General features: G+C 39.1%; 4 protein-coding genes across 4 annotated transcripts; 3 read left to right on the top strand and 1 right to left on the bottom strand.

Annotated features, from left to right (window-relative positions):
* Positions 1–1331: 1331 nt before the first annotated feature.
* On the top strand, positions 1332–4806 carry LOC117944208 (multicilin). The gene is made up of 7 exons (XM_034870795.1): positions 1332–1698; positions 1778–1847; positions 1971–2050; positions 2533–2593; positions 3245–3471; positions 3856–3966; positions 4079–4806. The coding sequence occupies exons 1-7, from the start codon at positions 1609–1611 to the stop codon at positions 4511–4513; spliced, it is 1074 nt and encodes a 357-aa protein (XP_034726686.1). The 5' UTR covers positions 1332–1608; the 3' UTR covers positions 4514–4806.
* A 3546-nt stretch (positions 4807–8352) lies between these two features.
* LOC117944201 (cell division cycle protein 20 homolog B-like) lies at positions 8353–20196 on the top strand. The gene is made up of 12 exons (XM_034870786.1): positions 8353–8645; positions 8982–9038; positions 13452–13668; positions 14821–14918; positions 15433–15469; positions 15756–15872; positions 16739–16956; positions 17099–17193; positions 17678–17906; positions 18316–18441; positions 18561–18684; positions 19623–20196. The coding sequence occupies exons 1-12, from the start codon at positions 8613–8615 to the stop codon at positions 19718–19720; spliced, it is 1449 nt and encodes a 482-aa protein (XP_034726677.1). The 5' UTR covers positions 8353–8612; the 3' UTR covers positions 19721–20196.
* gpx8 (glutathione peroxidase 8 (putative)) lies at positions 10102–12379 on the bottom strand. The gene is made up of 3 exons (XM_034870792.1): positions 12092–12379; positions 11679–11940; positions 10102–10657 (listed from the first exon to the last, which is right to left on the bottom strand). The coding sequence occupies exons 1-3, from the start codon at positions 12296–12298 to the stop codon at positions 10494–10496; spliced, it is 633 nt and encodes a 210-aa protein (XP_034726683.1). The 5' UTR covers positions 12299–12379; the 3' UTR covers positions 10102–10493.
* Positions 20197–22211: 2015 nt separating the features above from the next.
* Positions 22212–24979, top strand: LOC117945319 (granzyme A-like). Its single transcript, XM_034872756.1, has 5 exons — positions 22212–22456; positions 22650–22785; positions 23300–23438; positions 24308–24577; positions 24690–24979. The coding sequence occupies exons 1-5, from the start codon at positions 22297–22299 to the stop codon at positions 24846–24848; spliced, it is 864 nt and encodes a 287-aa protein (XP_034728647.1). The 5' UTR covers positions 22212–22296; the 3' UTR covers positions 24849–24979.
* The last annotated feature ends 761 nt before the right edge of the window (positions 24980–25740 follow it).

Here is a 25740-nt window from a genome sequence, read left to right as displayed (position 1 = left end):
AATATGTCAACTTTTACTCAATACTATTTTGAAACCACTTCAATTTTTTTTCAAATGCTATAAAATTGAATAATACAACACAAAATTACCCAAAAGAGTGGTGTGTGGAATCAATCATGTTATTTGGGGTAATTACAAATGGGTAGTTAAAAAGAACATTGATATGGGAAAAACGGGTCAACTTGACCCAAGGACAACATGAGGTTTACACCTCAGAGACAATCAGTAGATTGAACTGAGTGAATGTTTTCTGTGTCTTGGCATATTTTATTTATTTTACTGATAGCTATTGTTTATCAATGAAGTACAATAATATATTTTGCTTATTTTAATTTATTCTATATTAAATTCATTATTTACTGTTTATGCACTGACTTGCTGAAAGTTTACAAGATATGTTATTGTTGCAACCTCTTTAATGCAGGAGCTGGAAAAATGTACTGTAATTAATTGATTGCTTTTATTTTGAAATAAACATTCAGTATACGAATTTGTGTTGGTCTTTCAATAGATAAAAAAGGTAAAGCCATACTTCTAATTCAACTACAGTTTGATAAAAAAAAACATAAAGCCATTAATTTGAAGTAAATCTTTTGGAGACTGGATGACGTGACTAAAAAATCATGAAATTTAACAAAATGCACCATCAACAGTTCAATGTTGTTAATGTTGGCAAATGTATCTGGATTGGATGTGCATAGCACGGTGGCATGATAGCTCACAATGGTATACAGTACTGCTCGTTAGATTGCTTAACAGTACAAGAGCCCTTCATTTCCGACAAATGTCTAAATGGGAGGTTATTGGCGTGCTATGGATAAAAGCAGAAATAGTTTTCTCCCAGTTGAAGTGCTTTTGAGGCTTAAAGGCTGGTGTAGTTGTTTACCCGGAGATCAGATTACCCGCATCTGTAATTACCGTTGTATCACTATTTGAAATGGATCTCTGTTGCTAACACAGCCTGGTCAATTGAGGGGCTTTCTCCGATAATCCATTACGCGTGGCATCTTGCTGACCTCCTGACACATGTGTCGACCACATAGGTGCATTCAGTGCTGAGGGTTGGCTAGGCTTACTCTTGTTTTTTTGGTTTTTTTGTAACACATGCATTTGTCACGGATGTTTATATATTTTTTTGCGCACAAAACGAATTACGCACAGATTGATCTGGCCGTTTTGAACCAAGCGTTAGTCTGGACTGTGCCAATGAGTTGGTCAGCCTTATGAAGACTATGAAGACAAAGGCTAAGGTGTTTGATTGTATGAAACAGACATGATTGGAAGAAGCCATGCCAGGCTCTACACGCGCCTCTGGCAGGGTGCAGGGAATATTTGGCTGCAGGCGGAGGGAGGGCAGGTCTGACGCAGAGAGCACCTGCAGTAATGGCGCCGTTGTACGCGGTACCACTTTACACTTCAGAGAAAACCGTTAGTCTACACCAATTTAATCTCCGAGGACGCTGTCACTCCCTGGAGACCACACAAGTGCATTTGATTGGGCCAAAACTATGAGGCCGCGGCACGGAGAGACACAAACCGGGAGAATTTCCTCTATATCAGCTCTAAATCAAACCATGATCCTTCAGTGCTGCAGCCAGAACTGTGCTGATGGAGATGCAAAGGAACAGAAAGGTCTTTGGTGCTATTTGCCCAAATCAAATGCGCCAACAGGGGAGGAGACCTGCGGGAAACAAAAAGGTATTTGAAATCTTTCTCTTTACAATGATGCACACAATGCAGATCTGTATAGTGGTGTTGACAGACTTTCTATCTGTAGGATAAACTGGTGCCAAGAAGCAGCAGTCCAGTCAACGTTTACGTTGAGCTTCCTTGCATCATTGAACAAGGTATGCACATCTCTGATGTTTTGTTTGAATTTCATGCACCACCTTAAGCTTGTATACATATAGTATGTGTAAGTAAATACAATTCTACTTTAATGACACAGGCACACGTTTACTGTGTTACAGCTTTTTCAACAATTGCATGGGATGATTTGGAAGACTGTGCGTCCCTGGTGAGAAGAGAGAGCGACTCCATCGGCTCTCAGGTGAGGAAAAAATGTCTTTTTCTGATTAAGACATTTGATATTTTCGGTGACACCTAAATCGTCAAGTAAATCCACGCATTTTAACAATGCATATCTACCAGAGAAAGATAATAGGGTGGCAGATCTGCATCCAAGGTTGGTAGTTAATGTTTGACACGATGTGCTGGAATTCGGCACCAATGAGATTGTAGTTTACTCATGACACGTAAGCTACAGCTAATTGGCTGGACCTCCCAAGTTTAGTCCACAAGGCAGCCTCTTTGGCACCAGCTCACCGTGCGTCCAAAACACATTACGCGCCAGCACGCTTACTGAAATGACTGGCAGCAATACATGTCCTACCGTACAGCCACATCACACTGATTGGTCGGGGTGGGATTTCGGGGTCTTGGCCAGTTCTGCTTACTTTGTCAGCAAAGTTTGAAATACATAGCTATATATGTATGTCTTTTAATAGACAATTTTAATCTAATCGTCCACAGGTGAATGAATCTGATGTAGATGACCAAGATTTTGGAGATTATGCGCTGGATTTCATGGCAGGTGAGTTAACCTAATCCTCTACTGTGGAGATGTAACATTACACTTTCATGTAGCCTTGAAAGTGTGTGCTACTACTACTACTAATAATAATAATAATAACTTAATCATTATCATCATCATCAATTCAATTTAAAATCCTGGTCCTTACTTTTAGTGCCCTGCATGGTCAAGTTCCTCCCTACATCTCTGACCTGATACAGCTTCATACGCCCACCCGTAGTCTGAGGTTATTAGGTCAGAGGCTGTTAGAGGTTGCCCGCAGTCATTTTAAAACTAGAGGGGATAGATCATTCCAAGCAGTGGCACCTAGGCTGTAGAATGTCTTGCTTCCCTTTCTACATTGTGTGAATTCTGTTGATTCTTTTAAAAAACAATTGAAGACTCTGATATTTAAGAAGGCTTTTAGGTAGTCAAGGGTTTTTTATGGTTGTTTGGTATGTTTTCTACTTGTATTTAAATGTTCTCATACATTGTATTTTTATATGTTGTATTGTATAACATTTTATTGTCAAGCACTTTGCGATTTTTATCTGTGAAAGGTGCTATACAAATAATCTTTACTCCTACATCTTTTCAAGATTGGGGGAATCCTCAAAACTAAGACTTGTTGACTGAAGGGCGTTTGACATGGGCGTTTGTCTCCTCTGTCAGATTCTCCTGCCACGTTGGAGAGCAGCCTGTCTCCAACGGAACTGTTACCATTTCAGGGATGTGTCATACCTCTCCTCACCCCTCAGTGGTACTTCTCATCGGAGGACAGTCTGCTTCACTCTTCCACAGAACCAGAAAACCCATCTGCCAAAAATGGAGATCACTGGCAGGGCTTTGCCCAGTGCCAAGGCAGGGTGTTGGGAGAATCAATGGAAGTCAATAATCAGGTAACTCCTTACTGTACAAATGTACAGTTTTTATTTTGGTTTTTCCGTTGGAGTCAAGAAGCCCTTTGACAAATTAATTGACACGTTAGGACTCAGTCATGGTCCTTTTGTTGTGACAAGACGTTAAATCTCCAAAATGATGCTTTTTTTTAATACTGGAGAGTTTATGTGAAACCAGTGCAAAACAATTTACAATAGTAAAAATCGCTCAAAGTGGAGTTTGTGGTTGTAATGTGACTGGTACAGTAGGGCTGCATTTAAAATAACTTTGCATATTCAAACATCTCAGCACAAAAATGTACAGGAATATGATACGCCAAGGTAGCTTAAGTTATGTGTCTTCTGTTAGCATGACTGAATGTATTTGTCTCTGTGTGTCTGCAGCTCCATGAGACTCTACACCGAAAACAGGAAGAGATTGACTCCCTTCAGGAGAGAAATCTTCACCTCAGGCAGCTGGCCAGCCGTGCAAAGCACCTGGCCTCAGTGCTTGAAGTAAGTACATGGCGGAGTCAAGCACAGCTAAACGGTACACACTGTTTTAACACAATACAACCTCTTATGCATGAATTATCATAAATGAATCTTTATTTCTATTGGTCTTCAGAAACTGATGACAGTCAGAGACCCAAATGAACCAGTGATGCCTTGTGGTCATAAAACTTCCATGAGTCCCTGCAAGCGGCAGCGACTGGATGAAGGCTATGAAACTGAGACTTCTGATTCAGTGGAGGACATGCTGAGGGACGTCAGCACACGCTGCAATGCCGTCCTGCACAGCGCTGCTCCTGGAACAAGACTACAGCAGGAAACGGAGACTATCCGCATGTTTGGTGCATTCTCTGGCCTACAGACTTCTATATCTAAAGACAGCAGCATGAATGTGGACCGAGCAGAGGCTGAAGAGAGTGTCTCATCTTTCAGAACTTCTATTAGAGAACACTGCACCATAAGGACTCAGGTGTTTCCTCACGGACATGCCTTCACCTCGAGGACTCAGCAGGGAGGATACCGCTTCCGCTGGGTTCCAAACCACAACTGAACCAGAGTTAACAAATGCAAACTTGGATCCATTAATACTTCTTGTACTAGCCAAGACTTGAATGATGTATGGGTGGGCAGTGACTGATAATACCTAACTAATAATCTATAGTGAGATCTGTAAATGATTAAATGATGTCTTCTTCAGGTGGCTTGTGAGCAAATCAGTCGGAGGTGGTGTCTGACAAAGGAAATGGTACTGCCACAGCTTTAGTTTTCATTGTGTTTCAGTTTACATGCCTCAAAATGCAATGATCATACATGTTTATTTTCACACAACATGTTTTGTCTTGGAATAGAAATGATTTTACAAATTAAAAGAAACGAATGTTGTTATTTATAAAGCTGACTTGGAGAGATATTTTTTATCACGGAAAGTGGATTCAGGTGATATTCAAACAAATGGAAATAAACTGTTTTCAAAACGTGAACTTTTCTTGTTTAAGCGGTGAAACAACCTCTGACCTTGTTGAAGAAGCAGGGACTCCCCCCCCCCCCCCCCCCCCCACCCCCACCCATTGTGTCTCTGTCTGAGTGACCGTGTCGTTTCGAATAGGCCACTGAGTCATGATGCATTGCAGTCAATATCCTTGTTTATAGCCTTCCTTTCAGAAATTGAAATAGATTTTTATTTTTCAAATTGAATGACCTGCTTCTCTCCTAAACCAGGTTGGTAAGACTTCAGCTGTATAAACAGTATTCCCCAGTGAAGAAAAGTCAGATCTTTCCCAAAAACATATTTTTAAACTTGAATAAGAAAGGAAGAGGAAATCAAAACAATAATGAAGAAGAAGAGGCTGTGACCTTCTGGCCTTTTGGTATTTGTCATGTAATCTTCCTTCAACCTCACTGTTGAGAGGTTAAGACAATGTTGACCCTCAGGTTGGACAACAGTTTAAACTCTCCAAACCTGGGCCTGTTTACTTTATAGCAGTGCAGGCAGCACTGCACCCCGTGGGCCGGCACAATTTAAAGTACTGCTGCAGTCATGAACACTAGAAGAACCAAGATAAGAAGAACCTGATAAAGAGATGGAGGTCTGATAAACACAGGCCTTTTTATTTTAAGATCATGGCAAGCTACACCACAGAGGGAACCTATATAGGTATTTATCTAATTCAACATTCAGCTATAGAATTATGAGAAGAAAAAGTCGATTGCATGATTTTAGGCTTGCAACCTGTTTGTTGGCTTATTACTGATAGCCTATTAATCATATCAAATGATCCTATCAGATGGTGTTTTAAAACTAAACAAGGCAAATTAAATGTAATGTCTTTGCAGAATTGAAACATCTGTCATGTGTACCATAGTTCCTGGTTCTGTATTTTTCATGTGCACAACAATAACAGAAGTAGTGATTGATGATCTTAGGCCTCAGGCACCTCCAAAAATACAGAGCAGTGGTGGTACTCAGTACTCAGATCTTGTACGTACAAATAGGTACTAATACAGTGTATAAATACTATTTAAGTCCTGCATTTAAAAAAGTAGCCTACCAAAGTATTAGCATAAAAAATACTCAAAAGTTAAAGTACTCATTATACAGAATGTCTCAATTCATATATCACTGGATGCATGACATGACTATGGATCACATTATAATTAGTGATGCATTTATGTCTGGCTTCATCATGTTAGTGTTGCAGCTGATTAAGGTGGGGCTGTTTTATTTTACATACTGCTAGGAAGCTTGTTTCCCTCAGTATCAGTACAGTCTTATCTTAACTTATAATAATACAATGTATTAGTAGCATTTTATTTTGTATTATTAATCTGAATTTGCAAAGCAGTACAGTAACAGTAGGCTATGTGAAAGATATTAAAGTAGCCTATATGTAGTGTAGTAAAAAAGTATTGACTAACTACAAGTGAGATACCTCAAAATTAGTAGGTACAGTAGGCTACTTGAGTAACAGTTACTTTCCACCACTGACTATACCTGACTCACCCTGACCCCACTGGTTGACTAGGCCCACAGACTTAATCACCGTTAGCAATATAACTTCCTGCAGCCAACGTAAATCAAACAAGACGCTTGTTGTCACATCTCATGTAACCGTACAAACCTTCACAACCAGACGCGCCTTGAGCCACTTTCACTGCAAACCAAATCCGTTTGTCCCTGCAGCAGCGCCATGGAGAGCGAGCACAGAGGGCGAGGCTTTGTTTAAGCTGCTGGTGACACATTTGACCGGTTAAGCTACCGCCAAACTGCGGGGGACAATGCGGGAGGGGAAAGGAAAATACAGACACAATGAGTTTCTAAGGTGACTAAAGCCAAACCTGGAGGAAGGCTGCAAACCAGACAGAGTCCCGCGGGAAAAAGAAAACTGACTTTTCCTGTGAAGGGATGCTGATAGTGGGCAAATGTAATTTAGCCTACACACAGTTTATATTTGGGCTAGGCTTTTTTTTCTTATGCAAGTGAAGCGTTATAAAGGCAAATTGGACACTTATAGGCCAGTAATAAAATGAGGAAATTATGAGGGACAGACGAAAGCTGCAACAAAAAAGTGCCTATTAACAACACGCACACACACACACACACACACACACACACACACACACTCTCACACACACACACACACACACACACACAAACACACAAAATAATAAAGCAGCCTACAAGTTTAATCACCTGCTTATAATGAATAGCACACAAGATTACCCGGCTAATTGGCCTGCAGCAATTATGAAAAAGAATGTGATAAAACTATTGTTATTTTGTAAATGTGAGTTGGAGAAGACCTTTAAAAATCGATTAAAAGTCCGTTAGATGTGTGTTGGTACTCTTAATGTGTTGAAAGCGATTGTTTTGGTCTGGTCTGCCGGGGCCAGCCCACATGGCTGCCTGCTGAAGGAGCTCGGGCTCTGATGGAGCTGCAGTCTAGCATGTGTCTGCTGCTGCGTGCGTGTCGTTGAGAGCACGCAGCTGTCGCCCAGTGGCGGGCTCGAGCTCGGGGTGTGAGCGCATATGGAAGTGGCAGGTGGCAGGAACGCGAGCTGCTCGCGCCCTTCAGCCCACCTAGCGCCAGAGGAGCTCATCATTAAAACGGCTTGGCCCGCGGACACACGGCCTCTTCCCGCACAGGGAGATGATTCTTAGACAGCAGTTCCAACTTTATCCAAAATTCGTATTAAATTAGGTCTAAATATCTTTTATTTTGTTGGGGTTGGTGTATTTGTTGATTTTTATTGTGAAAAGTGTATGCTATACAGCCTATTTTTGAATAAGGCTCAATTTAGTTATGTAATATTTAACTTATTTGTATTCAATTTCAAATTTCTGATTAGTTGTCCATTAAAGTATTTTAACTAATATAAAGAATATTTCATTTTGATCCGATTTGGTTTATTTCTGTTAAAAGGACCATAGCCTTTTTGCAACTGTTGAACATGTAACTGCTACAAGGCCTACATTTTGTTTAGGCTATAATGTAGGCTTTAATCTGACAAAAAGAAAATACTAGGATACACTATTTATTTTCCTCCAACATTTCTGCCCATTACTGGGGAAAAACATAGCCTAACTATTTATCCGTAATTTTCCATTTTTTGGGATCAATAAATATCTATCTATCTATCTATTTCATAATTATGGTGTTTCCTTCAAAGTGTTCAACGCTGTTGTGGTTGTTGTTTTAATAACACAGGCCACGTTCCTTTTAATAATAGGCTATTAATATCATCGATAATCTTTAGAATAGCAGATATTTTAGTCAATAGGCTCAGTCTGGCAGTTAAATGCTAAACTGTGTTACACCTCCACAAGACATGACCGTATGTCCTTGTCTGGGTCATCGACTGATATCATGTTACCGCCTATATGTAAAACATTACCGCGTTGCTCTTTTTTTACTGTCTATTTGTTGCCAGTACGCGGAGGGAATCCCTTTACATGACTACTTAATTAAAACAAACAAAAAACTCAGCAGCCAATAGCAGAGCGGAGGACGGTGCTTCCCGCTCCGCCGTCCGCCCGGGGAGAGTATATAGAAGCGGAGTCCGTCCAGGACAGCAGACAACAGGTGCACCAGGCAGGGACAGGGGCGGAGGGAAGGCAACATGGTGTTTTACTAAAGAAACGAGAACTGGAGATGCAACTAACAAGTGGAGACTCAAATGACTGGGTGAGTAATTTATAAAGTAGCCTAATGTTAAAATAGTAAAAATAAGTGTGTCTCCTTAGCACTATTATGGCGTGTTGCTGTTGCTACCTGGCAACCACTTCAACCATGGCTGTGTCTCTTTGGTACAACACTTACTGCAAACTGTGGCAAAATCGAGCTTATTTTACTGGAAAATGTTGATAAAATAACAGCCATTTACTGTGATTCATTATGGATCCCCAACTTTCTGAATACAATTTTGATAATAGATTCCAGTCTTCGTTTATCTTGTAAGAAAGCTGTTTTTAAAGATATTGAGTATCACCTTGACTAAATGCGTTTTGTATTCATAACCAGGACAATATGAGGAGACTGCGAGCTTTCGTAGGAAAGAGAAGACATTGCCCCTCCAAGGTAAGTGGGGAAATAAAGGGAAAATCAGCATCAAAAAGTGAATGGTTGCATGCATCTTCGCCCTCAGCCTCTGAGCTGGTGGTGACAGTGTGGCAGTGTGCTGCTGCTGGTTGTGTATCTGATCGACAGCTGTCAGCTGCACTCCTCACTGCTGCAACCGACCGACCTCAGACATGCTGCCATTTATCACACTTCATTCACCTGTAAAACAAAAAGTCAACAATCGAATAAAGTCAGTAATGATGAGCGAAAAAAAAGTTGTACATTTAGTGCAATTGAAAAACATTTAGCTCAACATCAGTTCAAAATAGTCAAATCCATGCATTTGCATTTTGCAGGCCTGAGTTGTGGCTGGTTGGGAGGCAGTGCAATGTTAGCTGACGGTTCTTTTTTGCCAGCTCACACTGCTCTGCTACCCTAACAGTTACATTTGACTACTTATTCCCCAAACGCTTAGACTTGTGAACTTGTGAAAGAGCTAAAAAAAGAACGATTTAGAAAGATGTATTGCTAGTTGTTTTTCCAGTTTTCTTATCGTTGGTGGCTGGTAGGCAGTGTCTTGTTAGCTGGTTGACTTTCTGTGTGCCAGCTTACCTGCTCCTGCCCTCCAACTGTCCATTCAAAGCTACACCAGCAAGCCAGGAGACTTCTACAATGGACATGTACTTCTATCAATTAAAAACAGCAGGTTGGGTTTCAGCGCTCAGGTTGCACATTTGATAAAAAGAAGCCTTTCTTTTTCTTCATTTATCTGTTTTAGAAGTGACCTTCTGAAATAACAGTTATAAACTATGTCAAATATCAAAATAAGCTACAGAATGTCTGCACCAATATGCCTTTTGTGTTGCATTACTTGTAAATTGGCATCAACATTCTGAATTTAAAATGCGGATTAATTTAACTGTTATCTGCATTTTTCTTGCATACAAAACAAAGTGAACAATAGACTAGTTCATTAGGTTAATCAAATAATTAAATAATGTTAAATAATGTGTCATGTGAGATGGATGTTTCCAAATGTGCTGGGTTCAAATCTGTCAATATTAGCTAAAAAAAAACTTAAGCTTCACCATTAGAAATGGACTTTAATGTAAACATTAGAAAGAGATGGTACAAAGTACAGACTAAGCCAAACTGAAAACTTGTAAAAATTCAACCCTTCAATGATGGCTAAACAGTCCTTCAGCCGCAACAGTGGTCATTATAAGGAATGTTCAATATGATTATCATTATTAACCACAGGATGGTCCCCACACACGCAGACAAACACACACACTCTGACTAGCCTTGAATGACTTGAAGTGGAGCTTTTCATCCTGCATGTTTCTGGAGCGAGACACCGCCCGGCAACCACACTAACTCTAACAGTTCAGAGTTGTCATTCCTTGCTGTCAAAGCACAGGAAACACCAACATCACACACACAGATGTGTCCAGTATCTATGAGTAGACTCCATCATAGCTCCACCCGTTTCTTCAGGATTATTTCTCGCACCAACGCCGTGACCTCTTGTCGAACGCTCTCCATGGGCTCGTCCTTTCGCCAAAACCGGACCACTTTCCCCTCTGGATTCACCAGAAACTTCCAGAAGTTCCACTTGGGAATTTTCTGCACAGAATCTGAAACACAACACATTAGCATGTAGGGTTGCAACTAACAATTATTTTCATTTGTTGAATAATCTCGATTATTTTCTCGACTAATCGATTAGTTTCATATTTGGCATCATATTCAGCTAGGTCGGGAGTCTTGGCATCACTCTGGGTCGGGATGTACGCTTAACTGACATGTGGTACAAGAACGGGACTGTTAGGTTTAGTAAAAGGATCGAGGGGGGGGGGGGGGGTTACAAAATGTATGGTTCAGTGACAAGAACGAGATGCAAACTCCCTTGGGTAAATGTCCTGTGTTGTTGTACATCTACCACCCCTAGATACTTGCTAACAGGTATTAAATTCAAACCCTATTTTGGTGCAAGAACTACAACAAAGTCCATTCAGTGTGTATAACAACGTACTACATTTCCACAGTTCAAAGGCTAGTTCTCCACGTTTTCCTTAGGATTCCTGTACTTAAATATTAATTTAATATGGAACACATAAATAAAGCGGACTGTTATAGTGTTTGCTGCTCCATTCTACATTCACCTACACAACTAATTTTTTGTTGTTGTCTGAGGAAGCATAATTATGTATTTTGTGTGTGGTTTGGGGCATGTTATTTCTGGGAGGCAGGTGTTAGTGAATCCTTTTTTTTAAATCAGATAAAATATAATTTACTGGTTACAACTTTACAAATGCAAATACCTTTTTCATTATAATCTAAATACTATACTATAATACTACTATGACCAGAGATTTGATAGATCATAAAAAAATAACATTTAGCTGCAGCCCCAATGGGAAAATGTGGTGCAGTTAAAGTTTGTCCCAGACTGCACTTCCTGCCAGACAGCTGCCCAAGTTTAGCCATAAATCATCCAGTTATCATTTTAACTTAAAGGAAATGCAAATATAGACATTAAGCATAGTGATGGTGTACTCTTAAGGCATCCATGGGTGTACTGCCCCAGCAAATATTCGTGCAGTCCTGTCTTGTTGGACAATATGGGGCACAGCAGACACATGTTAAGATGCCAACCTGTGAGGAATTTGAAGGCAGGGTCAGCCTCTGAGCCCAATATTTTGATCCTGTTGAAGAAGGGAAAGGTGACCCCGTAGACGGACTTGGCGAAAGCCTCGCTGTCCCGGCTTGTCCCGGTCTCAGTGTTGCCGTACTGACCGCAGGGGAAGGCCAGGACGTTGAAGTGAGAAGGGCCCAGCTCCCGGTGAAGCTCCTGCAGAGATACGTAGTTCGCCTCCGTGTGCTCGCAGTGAGTCGCCACGTTTACAACCAAAGACGCCTGTACAGGAGGAGAAAAACAGGGTGTAATAGCCTTCGAAATGCGACGTCTTAAGTATTAAAACTCAATGTTATCGGACACTGGATAATTATGGAAACATTTGCATAGATTTCTTCTCAAACTGACATGACTGGTGATGATGTGGACTTACTTTTCCTCGGTACTTCTCCAGAGAAACTGTCCTCCCCTTAGCGTCTATGACCTCGAACGAATAAAAATCCGTTTGTTTTCTCAGCTTCGCCAGCTGAGTCTGCAGGAGGAACAAACACCCGACACCGACTGTCATGCCCAAAAGGACCGTTAACTTTTTCGCTTTCGGGTTGGAGGACTTGGTAGGGTAGCCCCCTAAGGTCTCCATCTTGGAGAGGGAAGAACAAGCCCTGGTCAGAATGGGGGCTCCTGCATAAAAAGTCTTGGGGCAGTTTCTCGAAAACTAGCTAAGCAGACCGCGGCAACACCGGAAGCTAAGCGCGACTTCCCTCAAAATAAGAAGATAATTCAAAGTTTTGAACTGAAAAAAACACTGGCCTTCTAGCCCTTCCTGTTGTGTAGCCCACTGAGTGCCAATGCTTTTTTGACCACACTAAATAACGGCATGATCTTAACTTTTTGAAGTATTTCCATAGTGGTATTAAACTCTTTGTGTCTAATATATTTATCTAAGCATTTCTCAAATTAGTTTTGATAAAATAAAAAACTAGCCAACAGTGTTGCTGTGTGCAGTTTACCCTAAAATATGAATTTAAAACTTTAAACACAAAAATGTTCCGTTTGATAGCCGTCATTATAATTGCTTATATTTTTAGCAAGTTAGCAATAGTGAACGTAAACCCACCAGGCTTCCCTAATGTCATGTAGTCCAACAGTATTCTTAAATTAAAAGACAGAGAAATTGAACCCTTAACATAACAGCAACCATATCAACCACTTAGCAAACCAAGAAACAGCATTTTAGCAACCACCACCAACAACATAGCAAACCCATAGCAACACTAGCAACCACCTAGCAACAATTCTAAACACCTTAGCAGCCAATGAACAAACACAAATGACCTTGTAACTTCTTAAGCAAGCACTTTTAGTAGCTATAGCAACATCTTAGCTCCTATAAAAATAGAACTATCCACCTAGCAAGTTATTAACAATATTTGAGTTTTGCTTATAGAAAGCACATTTAAACAATGTCCATAACACATTTGCTTTGTGTAATTGTTGTAAGAGTGTACTGGCATTAAATAAAATGTACAGTAGCCTATTTGATAGTTAAATATTAATCATTTAGACTAGAACCTTAAAGAGGGAATAGACAATTTAAATAGGCTTTTGCTTTGAAAGTTTTTACCGGAAGTGTTGCTCTTTATGTTGCGTGCTTGGCACTTCTTTCTTTCACTGTCTATGCTTGGCACTAGAGAATAGTGTAGTAGAGATATAAAAGTTTCTCTCCGTTTTTACTATTTTAAGTCTATTGAGACTAATCGTATTTAAATTAGTTTATGTTTTTTGTCTTCAAGGGACAAAACGACACCCACCATGTCTCGTACACGGAGTTTAAGAGGCGGATCATTCATAGGAGCAGCAGTGATGGTCCTGCAGAGAGTACACCGCTAGCCACTGGGCGGCAATGTGAGCCCAGCTTTGAGTTCGACACAGTCTGTCAGAGACTGGAGCTGGATTCTCCACCGAGACACCAGGAACAAGCACAGAGAGTCCTACATGGAAACCTTCAAGGTATTATCCCCCACCCACCCTCACACCCAAACACCCACACACAACATCCAAAACAGTAGAAGGCCTAGCCCCAGGCCTACCTCATCCAAACTGTGACCAGGAAGGAATTACCCAAACTTTTTTAAATGACTTTGCTGTTGTAGCCTATACTGTGAAGACAGAAAAGGTGAAGCTACATGTAAGAGGGCTAATAGGGTTTATTACATGGTACTGCTTGATATTTAATTTCACTGATACATATGGAAAGAAATGCATTAGGGATGGTTTTTTTTACCATCATCGCAATATCGAAGTAGCGCAATATCGCGATATTTACTATATTAAGTATTTGGAAAGAGCGGCTGCACGTCGCAGAAACGTATAGTGGCGACGTCTTGGCGACGTCGTGCCAGTGAGCAAACGACCTAACTACTACATATCCCCGCCGTATTTTGATTACATCGCCAATACGTCGTGCCGACGTATGTGTGCTAACTGGGTAGTTTGTGTTAGTTGAAAGAAAGTAGTATAAGACTGCATATTAAAAAGTAACTCGTTCTTTTGTAAGTTGTGCCTTTTATGTTCAATCCAGTGTTCACTTTGTTCAAGAAAAGTGTCAGAAAACATACTTTTGTATGTTTGTGGACTGACTGAGGTGGATGGATTGTCTAAATAAAGGAGACGTGCTCACTAACACAGATTTAGACCGAATTGTGAACCATATGTGAGAGAAATAAGTATTCTGTGTACGTAGAAAAAGTCTCAGATCTTGAGTTCAGTTTATGAAAAATGGGGGCAAAACAAATATGTTGCATTTATAATTTTGTGTAGTATTGTTCATAACTGTTATACCATCATACTTAAGGGCTAATTTCTAAAATATATATATATATATATATATATATATACTTTTTTTACTGCAATAAACGAATATAGGCTGATAAATCACTGCCAGAATGAATTTTGTTACCAAAAATGGTATCAACATTTTGCCCCCAAATCCAAGGTCAGTCCAAATTTAAGTGTGATTCATTTTAGTTTGAATACACAGAAATGTACTCTATTACTAACCAACTGTAGGTAATATTAGAACCATAGCCACAAACCCTTTATTGCATTATTGTTTTGGGATGTAATATTATTATTTTCTGTGTTACCATCTCTCCTAATCAGAGAAAGCGTTGATGGAAGGCATGTCCGACCATGGCGCTGTCATACCAGGCACCTTCACTGCCAGGGGACGGCTTCCCACAGAAAACCACCCAGAACAGGTTTGTTTAAGGAACTTGTACCTGTGCCACTGTAGTTACATTTAATTTTTCATTTATCCACAAAAAACAAAATAAAAGGTGTGTCAGCAGGTTTTAGACTCTCTTCTGCAGGCTGCATTTTTTTCTTACATGATCGTATTAATCATAATAGTGAGAAGTTCATGACAGTAAAGACAAAAAATACAACAAACGATCTGGTTTCTTTGGAAGCATTATGTAAAAATGGCAGAGAAAAACATTTTATTTGTTTTTTTATCAGTGGTTTCTTTATGCAAGATTACTTGAGATTAAATAAGAAAAAATGTGAGATCACTTAAGGGAAAAAAATAAAAAATAAAAAGCCATAATCCAGTTGTACCCACATATAGCTAGTACAAGGATAACGCCAGTTATTAAGGAAGGTTAGTGTCATTATGAGACAAACAAATCACAATAAGAAAATATGTGTTTGAAAAATGAATATGACCATCACATAAGAGACTACAGTATATCTGAATATAATTTGTTTTGGCAGGGATGGGTGTGGAGAGCTGCAGTTCAAGAACAGGCTGGTACAGCATGGATGTTTTATTCTTTGACTACATTTTTACATTTTGTGCTTAAGGACCAGGAGGAAATGAGAATGAATTCCTAAACAATCTGCAGAAAAAAGCAACTTAGCTTGACGCTTTAGGCCTGTGGGAATTTCTGGGGGTAGTTTATGTTTGTTCATATGATCATATCATTCTATTAGCTCCATGGAGTGTTTTTGACGTTTTGTGTAGTTTTTTTCTTTTTTTCATCTTGCCTTTGATGTGTTTTATGTAACTGTTTTCACACAATATTTTCTCATTGCAGGTTCTGATGAGAAAAGACATATTTTGCCGCCGTTTGCTATTCTGGACAAACCTTCTGTCAGTCAGCAGGGAAAATCTGTGATAAAGTTGGCAGCACCGTCACTGCTGAATGACTACTGTAAGAGAAGATGCTAATCCTGCAAAATGAAATTGAGCCTATATTCTTTTTCTGTCTGTGTTTAAAGGATAAGGGTGGTGTTATTCTGTTTTGTTTTTTTTGGTCAACAAATCTCAGGAAAAGACCAAAGTGAGACCATCTCTTAAAGGTGCTCTGCTACACAAAACCGTTTTTACTTGCACTTAAAAAAATATATATTAGGTCCACATGTGCTTGTGTTATGTCGTGAATGTGAAAACAAACTGCTATCTCCTCTGTCAGCTCTAACCACTAAAAAGAAACAAGCGGAGAAATCTGGTCAATCACAAAATCTGGTCAGTCTGATGTCATGTTGCCTGAGCTCATTAATATTCATGAGCTTGCCCAGTTGCGCTGGGTTAAGGATGCTGATAGCCAGACCCTCATTGGCTAGCTGGTAGCCAATCAGAGTTAAGCAGCTTAGCTCATTAAATATTGAAAACTGGCACAAAGCCCATTTGTTTCTGCCAAGGAAGTAAATCTTTAAAACAAAAGAAATTGGATTTGCTTTTTATTTAAATTTGACTACTTTTAAGCCAAAAACAGAATGAAGCCACCAGCATTTATTCCCCACAAGTTCATTTGTGGCAATATTAAGAACGCTCCTACAGTGTGTTTTTCCAACCCTAATGGTCACATGACCCCTGTAAAAAAGAACATCTAACATCAAATGTATCATAGTGGGCTAGCAGCAAAATACAGCTTCTGATTGATATATTAAAAGTGTTTTTTATTATATCTAGTGTAATTCTGTAATGGAAAAATCAGTTAAGACTCATTTTGTTTGTAGTACTTGACTCAGTATAGCCTCTGTAGTCCTTCTCTCTTTTCCATCTCTTCCCTTTCAGACACTAATCTTCTCGACTGCAGTTGTAATGGTATGATTGCATTAGCCCTGGGCTCTTGTGTTTACCTTTGGAATTCAGAAACTCGTGGTCTGGCGGGATATTTGGACCTGAGACCCCGACCAGGGACACCGTACCATCAGGTGCAGTCCATCTCGTGTCTGAGCTGGAGTAGAGATGGCAGAGCTCTGTGCTTTGGTACCAGGCGAGGGGAGATACAGGTAAATGCTCTAGAGCCTAAAATAAATAAGTATAAAGAAGCTGGAAACTGATTCATACAAACTGTGGTATGGGGGGGCCTGTGTGAGGCGAATTGTAACCTAGTTGACGGTTTGTGGTGTATTTCTTGACTTGACTTTTTAGTTGTGGGATGTTGAACACAAGAAGAATATGATGTGTCTGCCATCACACCTGTCTGTGGTCAGAGCTCTTTCCTGGAAACAGCAGTTACTCAGCAGGTATGTGTTGTCAGTAAACCAAATGAAAGTTATAAAGAATTCAGAATCAGCAATCAGAAATCAGAAATGAGCAAAGGTTTTATTGCCACAATAAGTACACTTATGTGGACTTTGCCTTGGTGAAGGTGCATACATAAACAAACAAACAAACAACCTATATGAAATCAACAATACATACAGAAAAACAAATATATACACACAAAATAACTGTTTCATAAGAAAAAAGAGGCTGAATGGGTTGAATGCAAAATTGCAAAGAATATATAGTACATGCAATGGGCAGATAAAAAGTTCCAGTCTCATTCTTAACTGCATATATTTCATTTAAGCAGTAGAAACATCCAAGTCCAAATCTATACTGGTTTAATGTTTCAGAAAAAACTAAATGTAGCTTTTGTGAAATAAAAAAAAAAAAGGGGTTAGTACCACAGTTAGTATCAGTACGAAGCATGCAGTATTCATGACAGTTTCCATGATCTTTCAGCGGCTCTGTTCTCGGACATATCCATCACCTTGACCCTCGGGCTCCTACACCTCTGGTGGGCGCAGTTGTCCAGAAGGAGGGGATCTGCGGTCTCCAGTGGTCACCCGGAGACGACAGGCTGGCCAGTGGCACCACTGATGGCAACCTATGCATATGGGATAGTGACATTGCAGGGGTCACAAGGTCACGTCAGCCAATCAGTACGATGGAACAGCCCAGCGCTGTTAAGGTCAGTGTGTGCTTTGTGATAGGGACTTCAAATCAAAACACAGCTTGTGTGAGTGTCATTTAGATTAAGTCTGTGAAATGTAATACACTGACATGAAAATATGTAATATGTTGTCTTGTATAGTGTTATTCAACCATTCACAGGGGAAAGAAATTATTGGTAAAAATACAATCATTAATGGCAATCAACTGTGTGTTCTGCTGTACGACTTATGATGACTCGGCTCATCTAGTGCAAACTTGAGTGGTATGCTACTGGTTGGTATGCTTAAAAGGTTTAGCTGTTGTTATACAAAGGTTTTTAGAAATACTGTTAGTTGATCCTGCGACTATTCACTGGGCGGTCTGCTTAAACAACCAGACAACTGATGACTACTGTGTGTGAACTCTTGTATTCATTGTGTGTTTAGGCAATGGGATGGTGTCCATGGCAGAGAAAGATGATCGCCACAGGAGGTGGGTGGAAAGATGGAGAGTTGAGAATCTGGGACACAGATTCGGGGACTTGTGTGACTTCCACCAACACAAATTCTCAGGTGCTTAAGACTAAAATTGTTTTGGGGATGAATAAAGTATCTATCTATCAAAGTGTAGCAGAGGTATTTTTACTGTGTATAAATATTGGACGGACTATTCTTACTGACTCCAATTGCAGATATGTTCTCTACGATGGGCTGAAAAGAACAAATATCTGGTCACAGGTCACGGCCTTCCTCATCACCAAGTTAACTGCTGGTCCTGGGAGTTTCCCTCCCTCACCCCTATCTACCAACTCACAGGTTAGAAAACCAGAAATATGATTAATGTGCAACAACATCCCTCAACACACCCATAACTGCCTCATAGGATTAAATGTTCAGTATTAATTGCATCAGTATACATGCTGAGTAATACTGGAGCAGCATCAGTGTGACAGTTGGAACTGCAACTCTGTCATTTATCACTAAGATATTTAATGGCTATTTTGTGCTGACTCATTCGTGCCCTGGGATTCAAGTCACTACATTTGAAATAACATGTCACAGTTTCCTGAGTATTGTGAATTGTCTGGGGCAAAGAAAAGACTTAGTTAGCAGTAAAAATCAGCCATTAAAAATTCCTATAAAGATCATTTCAAATATGTTTAATACTTTCTAAATGTTAAGTAACATTTATTTACTCATAAATTGCAGTTAGTCTGGTGGTTACTCTGGTGGTTAGCTTGAAAATGAGTATGAGTTGCCATTCTGTTTAACTTAATTATTCAGTCTGAAGTGTTCATCTTGGCTGTTTCCTGTTTGGGAAGTCATCAGTAGTGGATGGTGTATCTGGTTTGGGGTTGTGGCCGCTCTGAGAAGTCGACTTAACATGTTTCACATCAATCGAACAAATAAAACGCTGTTTGAGACTCCTTTTTTTATTTGTAATGTCCTAAAGTTCTTGTATTTATCTGTGATTTACTGTTGTGCTGCCTTAAAATTTGCAGGTTGCAAAAAACTTGTATATTTGATATGACATAAATTATGACATGAAAGTGAAACTGAACCCTTAAACGACAATGACAGAAAGCATCATGGTCCGGGTCTTTATCTCTTTTCAATATAAATTCTTTGTCAAAGTTAGAAGTTCTTTACTGCTCTCTAACATAGTGCTAAAATTAAACCTTGAGACACCTGTGTGTTATATGGTAATGGAGGTTATTTAAAGGTAAAAGTTGAATCATGTTGTTGTTTTTCAGGTCACTCTCATCGAGTCCTGCACTTGGCCATAAACCCTGACAGCACTCACATTTTCTCTGCTGGAGCGGACCAGCAGTTTCACATCTGGGACATGTAGTTATCAACATGGACGGTGAATGTTGTTGCTTTCTCAACAAATATTATTATAATTTCTACTACAGATAAGATTACTTTTTGGATAACAGGGCATTAACATGAAAATAGTACAGGATATACCTTAAAATATTAAACAGGAAAGTAATTCTCTGGTTATACAGCTCAGGCAGAGAGAGTAGCTCACTCACTAGGATTAACATTAAAAGACTGTCAGCACGGAGGTTGTGTGTGGAAATAGTAATATGATTTGAATAGCACTTTTCAAACAAGAAGCACAGATTGCTTTCCAATACAGAGAAACAGAGAAAAAGACAATCACACCTATAAAATAAACCGCTTAAGAAGACATACTGTCCATCCTTAAACTAGAAGGGCACTCAGAGAGAGCAGACCTTGGCCAAGGCCAATAGTCCAGTCTAGTATATGACATGCAATTCTGCAAGCGCCTCCACCATACGGTATATGTCTAAATATATTTCCAAATTTAAAATAAGAGTGCCACCACTATACAGATTATGTCTGAATATATTTCCAAAACTTTTAGAATTATCTTTAAATGTGGGTTTTTTTCATCATCTCAGCTGTGCATGTATTGTGTACTTCTAAATTGGAAATATTTCACATGCTTAACACATACTTGTGAAAATCAGAAGAACCAGCAGATAGGATCATTATTAAACTTATGTTGCATAATGCACGATTTGAGGGTTACGCTCTGTAACGATAATACAATAAATATATCGTAAATAAATGAAACACAGCATTTTTCTGTAATCCGCTAAAACAAACAAAGCAACAAACAAATCAAACCGAAAACATAACCTTATTAGCAGAGGTTATTATGTAAACCAATACGTCTAGTGGTCAGACAAGGAGGCAAGTCTAAGGCATGATTTAAGCTGAGACAGTGACCGAATACTAACTCCAGGGCTGTTCTAAAGCCAGTACAGCAATCATTGCCTCAGCTATGACTTTAATCTGAATTTAAGCAGCCTCTGTGGACAGTGAGCTTTCACAAATTCAATAATGTACTCTGGTGCATGGCCCTGTAAAGGAAAATAATTTCAAAAATTGTATAGTGCCAGTGCAAAGAAGCTAGACTTTGTGTTCAGGCTCAGGAGAATGGTTCATGCAATTTGTCATTGTTGTTAAAGTTCACTCATTTTGAAAGAAACTCACTTTGAAATCACTCACTGTGCATGTGGAACTAATTAACCTTCATGTAGTTATTTATATTGTACTTTTAAAAATTATTTTAATGTTTTTTTTCATGTAGGCTATGTCATGTTATTTATTTCTTGCCTTAAGGCTAACATAATGGGATATGTACAGAATAAAAACTCTAGGGGAAACACTACAGAATAAACCTTTTTTATATGTGGAAAAATTAAATTAAGTTTTATTTTCTCTATTTATCAGGCTTATGTGTTTTTACTTGATATTTGTTAATGATATGTGTCACCTCCCACAGTGACCTAACAGATAAAATAATTGCATCTGTTAGGTTTGTTTTGGAAGTTATTGAACTACTAGGCAGTGACAGCACTCATCTTAAGTTAACCATGACTAGGTGCAGACGATAGTCCTGCCAAAGACCTGTGTGTTGAAAGATGTCTCACTTGCAAGTGACAAGACTAGACTTCAGAAGAGTAGTGCAAAAGGACTTGTGGTCGGGACTTCCTTTAAAAAAAGAAACAAAAAGACCCCCGTCAAATGCGATACTTCTGGTTAAAATGTTCACAGACACCTTGGGTGTAGAAGAGATGGTGCGATACGTGAGGTTTGACACCACAAACATCTGATTCTCAAAGACTACAAAAGTACGCAGTACAGCAAGCTATAGACTAGTGATGAGATGAAAGATTAAATTGATAGAATAGAAAACACCATCAGGCCAAAATGTAAATTTGTTCAATGTTTAGGTTTGTAATTAAATACCGGAAAATAACATTCCCATTAACATCGGCTGAACTAAGGTAGTGAACATGGTATTATTTCAGCTAAATATCTCTATTTAAATGAGCAAAACGATCTACAAATCTACTGTAAATAAGTGATTGTCCTTATTGTTACTGTTTAGAGTCTAGATGTCATTTACAGGGGGTGTTTGCAATAAGTTTATTTTTCAGACTGAAATACCTGTGATGAGAGGTGCACAAATCATCATTCTGATAAGATACTTTTTCTTATGATAAACACGTATCTTTAACGTTCAAAGGTTAAACAGCATATAGCATCCAATTCTCCCAGCAGTAAACCCTTCCTTTGATTTCTTTTTTTTCATCTCAGCTCCACCAGCTTGCTGCCAAATCAACCCATATGTTCCACTTTCTCATGATTTCCTCTGAATCATTAAATTATATTAACACAGACTCATAAGTGTAGCTGAAAGGCTTGAGAACTGAACTGTCTGCACGCTGATGATGTGACCTGCTTCACATAGGTAAAAAAACAAAACAATGACATAATGACTGAGAAATGGCAAAACCTGTTACCACAAGGCTTCAACCCTAAATGAAGATAGGACACATAATGTCTTATGTCCGCTTGCATTCATTCTGCTGACTTGTATTTTCCATGGTAAGACCACATCCTTTGAGCATAACACATAAAACGTGTGTGTGCATCGAAGTGGGTTTCAGAGCATCACATCAAACAGAGAGACAAGAAGAAATGTTCTTTCCAAGGAAGTCCACCGTTTTGATTGCTTGTGTGGTCCTCCTCATTGTCCAGTCAAGTGAGTAACATGTTTTTATATTGCAGTAATTTACTTTGTTATATCCTGCTAATTCATGTAAACATGCCAAAAGTAGTAGAGTAATGCTAAAAGAAATGCTACATACTTATGTGCAGAATGACGTGTTTTCAATTATTGACTAAAAGATGTACTTTTTTTGTTAAATTGATTAACTGAGTGTATTCTGTTTTAGGTCATGGTTCTGGGATTATTGGTGGGAAAGAAGTGGAGCGCCACTCGCTGCCTTTCATGGCTTTGACGGAGAGTCCAAAATGTGGTGGGATCCTGATCAATCCAAAATGGATCCTGACTGCTGCCCACTGTGTTGAGTAAGAACATGCAAACATTTCTGAACTTGTCAAATTTCAGAATAAGCACAAAAAACGATGTTCGATTGAGCAAAATTGTCACTCACATCAAGAAACCAGCCTTGTAACTTTTTTTTTAGATAGAAAGAGATACAATATACAGTATGATTCTAATCATTTTGAGTTAGCTTACTCTTGTTTGTTGCACTCCCGAAAAAAAGAACCGACTAAAGGAAGCATACACCGAAAATAAAGTGTGAAGCTTAACAGTTTTACATCAGTCAACACCCAACACTTTCAACAACTAGCAACTATCTGCTCTGTTTGAAGACAAATCCTCCATTTACCATGTATTAACTACAACTGAAATCCCAACACTGACGGTGGGAAAAAAAGCCTGATCCTGACATTAATATGTAATGTTGCACACAATGCAATCCTGATAAAGTGATAATTTTATCATTAATTTATGCACTCTTGTCTGTTAAAACTCTAGTCCATGTGAACTAATAACTTGTGTTTCCTGCTCTTGCAGCATTAACAAGGTGTTTCTGGGGGTGCACTCCATCAAAGAAAAGAATAAAGATTCTATTCAGGTCCGCAAGGTTAAGAGCCTTGTTCCTCATCCGTGCTATGATGCAACAGATAAGGTCAATGACCTCATGCTGCTCAAGGTACGTTGACATTGAAGTAACCATTCTTAGGGAATTACAAGAAGTAAAGATGCGACAATCTGCCATCTAGGAATGTGGTTTAAGATGATTGAGGAACATCAATGGAGCTTTTTGTTTGCAATTAATATTTGCTTTTTAAACATTGTTATTGTTATTGTCAATGCAAAGTCAGGCAGCTGTTTATCTTAACAGCTCATCAGTCACCTCCAAAATAAAATCAAAGTGTCTTGACAATCTGCCCTCTAATGTCTGTATAGTTATGAGGTCTTTTTACCTGTAATAATGCAAATGTTTTAACATGAGTGTCCAATAGAAGCATTACATTAGATACAGTACATTTAGTGAAAGAGGAAAGATTTTGACAAGCTGTAATAAGCAGCTGTAAGTACAGTATGTGAATTTCAAGTACAGAGAAAAAAGTAAAAAAGATTTAAACAAGGAAAGAGGACAAATATACAAAAGAAAATACATAGGGAAAAGGACACAAGCTTTCAGTCTGTCCTATTTTGAGACAGTCAAACAAATCTAGGATGGGCTCGACAGGTGAGCTGGTCAGGGACAGGCAAAGGCAACAGGTCATAATCAAGGAACAGGGACCGATCAGATGTATGAGTGGAAAAGGGCTGGCTATAATAATGAAGGAAAGTGGAAACAGCTAAGCAAGTGAATGAGAGAGTGACCGGTGGAAAAGTCTGAGGGCTTTGTTGGATGGATGGAAGATGGTAAGTCCAGAGAGATCTTTGGAAATGGATGGCCCTGGGGGAAGTGAGAAGTGGCTTGAGACTGAAACACCTGAGGCAGACATTGTGACTAGTGTTGAAGGTAATGTACAGAAAGTCAGCATCAATAAGTCCTTTTTTAAATTTCAGCTGGACAAACCGGTGAAGCAAACCAAGACAGTGAAATTTCTCCCGTTGGATAAGACAGTCAAAGATCCAGCAGCTGGCTCCAGCTGTCTTGTGGCTGGATGGGGAAAAACAGACAAGGGGAGAATGTCAGATGTCCTGATGTCAGTCAATGTGACTGTGATTGACAGAGTGAAGTGTAACTCTCCTGAATATTACGGCCTTAAACCTGTTATCACTAGCAGCATGATATGTGCTGGATCAGATGGTAAAAAGAAGGCAGACACTTGTCAGGTACGTACTGTACATATCCTTTTCATTTTTTGTGCAGGAGGTAAATAGCTTGTCACAATCCTCACTGGGATGTATGTACCTAAAAATGACATGTCATGTATTGATTCTTCAGGGTGACTCAGGAGGACCACTGCTGTGCAACGGAGCGCTCGTTGGTGTCACTTCTTTTGGAAAGGAATGTGGAGTTATTAAAAAGCCTGGAGTGTACTCCTTTCTCTTAGAAAAACAACTCAAATGGATAAACACAACAATAAAAAAGTCTGAAATATAATAAGACTTCCCTGTTAATCATTCGGCATTCCTCACCATGTTAACCATTTAAACCACATCTCACTTTATACTTTATGCTACATTTATTTTATCCTCATTTGATATCAGTATATGAAAGACATTTACATTATACAGTTACCTCTTTTAAGATGAAAAAAAACACCAAAGTTACATTATTCAACCTGACAACTAGCCATCAGAAGCTTAAATTGAAATTCAAGCTTCAGCTAAAGTCTTCAGGAAAGATTTTGTGATTGTTTATTCTCGGGCAGGTCTCAGTATTTGCTCATATTAATCCATAACATTACTGCTTGAAAAAAACATGTTCTACTGGCTTAAGGCCAGAGACATTAGTTTTATTTGGGTTATTGGGTATCTCACAAGGCATCCTCACAGTAGCTCCTATTTTCACACCGTCATGGCATCACAGATTTGTATTTCAGTTCTCTGGTTTCAGGTTGTGTGAGATCAGTGTTCAAATTAAAAACCTTTGATGTCTCAGTAAACATGACAGCACGTTTTGTTATGGTTTTTCTTTCTTCATACTCTTTAAGTCACATAGACGTTGCATAAACACTTCCCGCATGAGACAGAGACTTTAATGTCAACTCAGAACATGAAGTTCTTAACCATAAAGTAAAAAAAGAGCTTGCTGAACGTGTACTTACTCAGACCAAACCACAAGAGACAATTTCACATGTTGTATCTTAAGACCCCTACAGGAAATGTGCAAAAGGTTGCATGAGTGTTGCATAAGTGCCTTTATTAAATACTAAAGGAGACAATAAAACACACATCAAACATGTCCACATCCAGGATGAGGAAATGTTTGCCTTTGTAATCAAAGTTGGCACAGTTACATTTTTGGAAGGATTAATCATCAGCTCCTTTGT

The sequence above is a fragment of the Etheostoma cragini genome, chromosome 5 (assembly GCF_013103735.1).
Source record: "Etheostoma cragini isolate CJK2018 chromosome 5, CSU_Ecrag_1.0, whole genome shotgun sequence".
NCBI classification, from domain to species: domain Eukaryota; kingdom Metazoa; phylum Chordata; class Actinopteri; order Perciformes; family Percidae; genus Etheostoma; species Etheostoma cragini.
This window is presented reverse-complemented; position numbering and strand designations above follow the sequence as displayed.

Bases quoted from the DNA above. Each gene is read 5' to 3' on its own strand.
- LOC117944208 (XM_034870795.1), top strand. From the start codon at position 1,609: ATGGAGATGCAAAGGAACAGAAAGGTCTTTGGTGCTATTTGCCCAAAT. The intron at 2,594-3,244 runs GTGAGTTAACCT...CTCCTCTGTCAG, and splicing joins TGCGCTGGATTTCATGGCAG to ATTCTCCTGCCACGTTGGAG. The intron at 3,967-4,078 runs GTAAGTACATGG...ATTGGTCTTCAG, and splicing joins ACCTGGCCTCAGTGCTTGAA to AAACTGATGACAGTCAGAGA.
- LOC117944201 (XM_034870786.1), top strand. From the start codon at position 8,613: ATGCAACTAACAAGTGGAGACTCAAATGACTGG. The intron at 13,669-14,820 runs GTATTATCCCCC...TCTCCTAATCAG, and splicing joins CCTACATGGAAACCTTCAAG to AGAAAGCGTTGATGGAAGGC. The intron at 17,194-17,677 runs GTATGTGTTGTC...ATGATCTTTCAG, and splicing joins AAACAGCAGTTACTCAGCAG to CGGCTCTGTTCTCGGACATA.
- LOC117945319 (XM_034872756.1), top strand. From the start codon at position 22,297: ATGGTAAGACCACATCCTTTGAGCATAACACATAAAACGTGTGTGTGC. The intron at 22,457-22,649 runs GTGAGTAACATG...ATTCTGTTTTAG, and splicing joins CCTCCTCATTGTCCAGTCAA to GTCATGGTTCTGGGATTATT. The intron at 22,786-23,299 runs GTAAGAACATGC...CTGCTCTTGCAG, and splicing joins ACTGCTGCCCACTGTGTTGA to CATTAACAAGGTGTTTCTGG.
- gpx8 (XM_034870792.1), bottom strand. From the start codon at position 12,298: ATGGAGACCTTAGGGGGCTACCCTACCAAGTCCTCCAACCCGAAAGCG. The intron at 11,941-12,091 runs GTAAGTCCACAT...CCTCCTGTACAG, and splicing joins TGGAGAAGTACCGAGGAAAA to GCGTCTTTGGTTGTAAACGT. The intron at 10,658-11,678 runs GTTGGCATCTTA...GTTGTGTTTCAG, and splicing joins TGCCTTCAAATTCCTCACAG to ATTCTGTGCAGAAAATTCCC.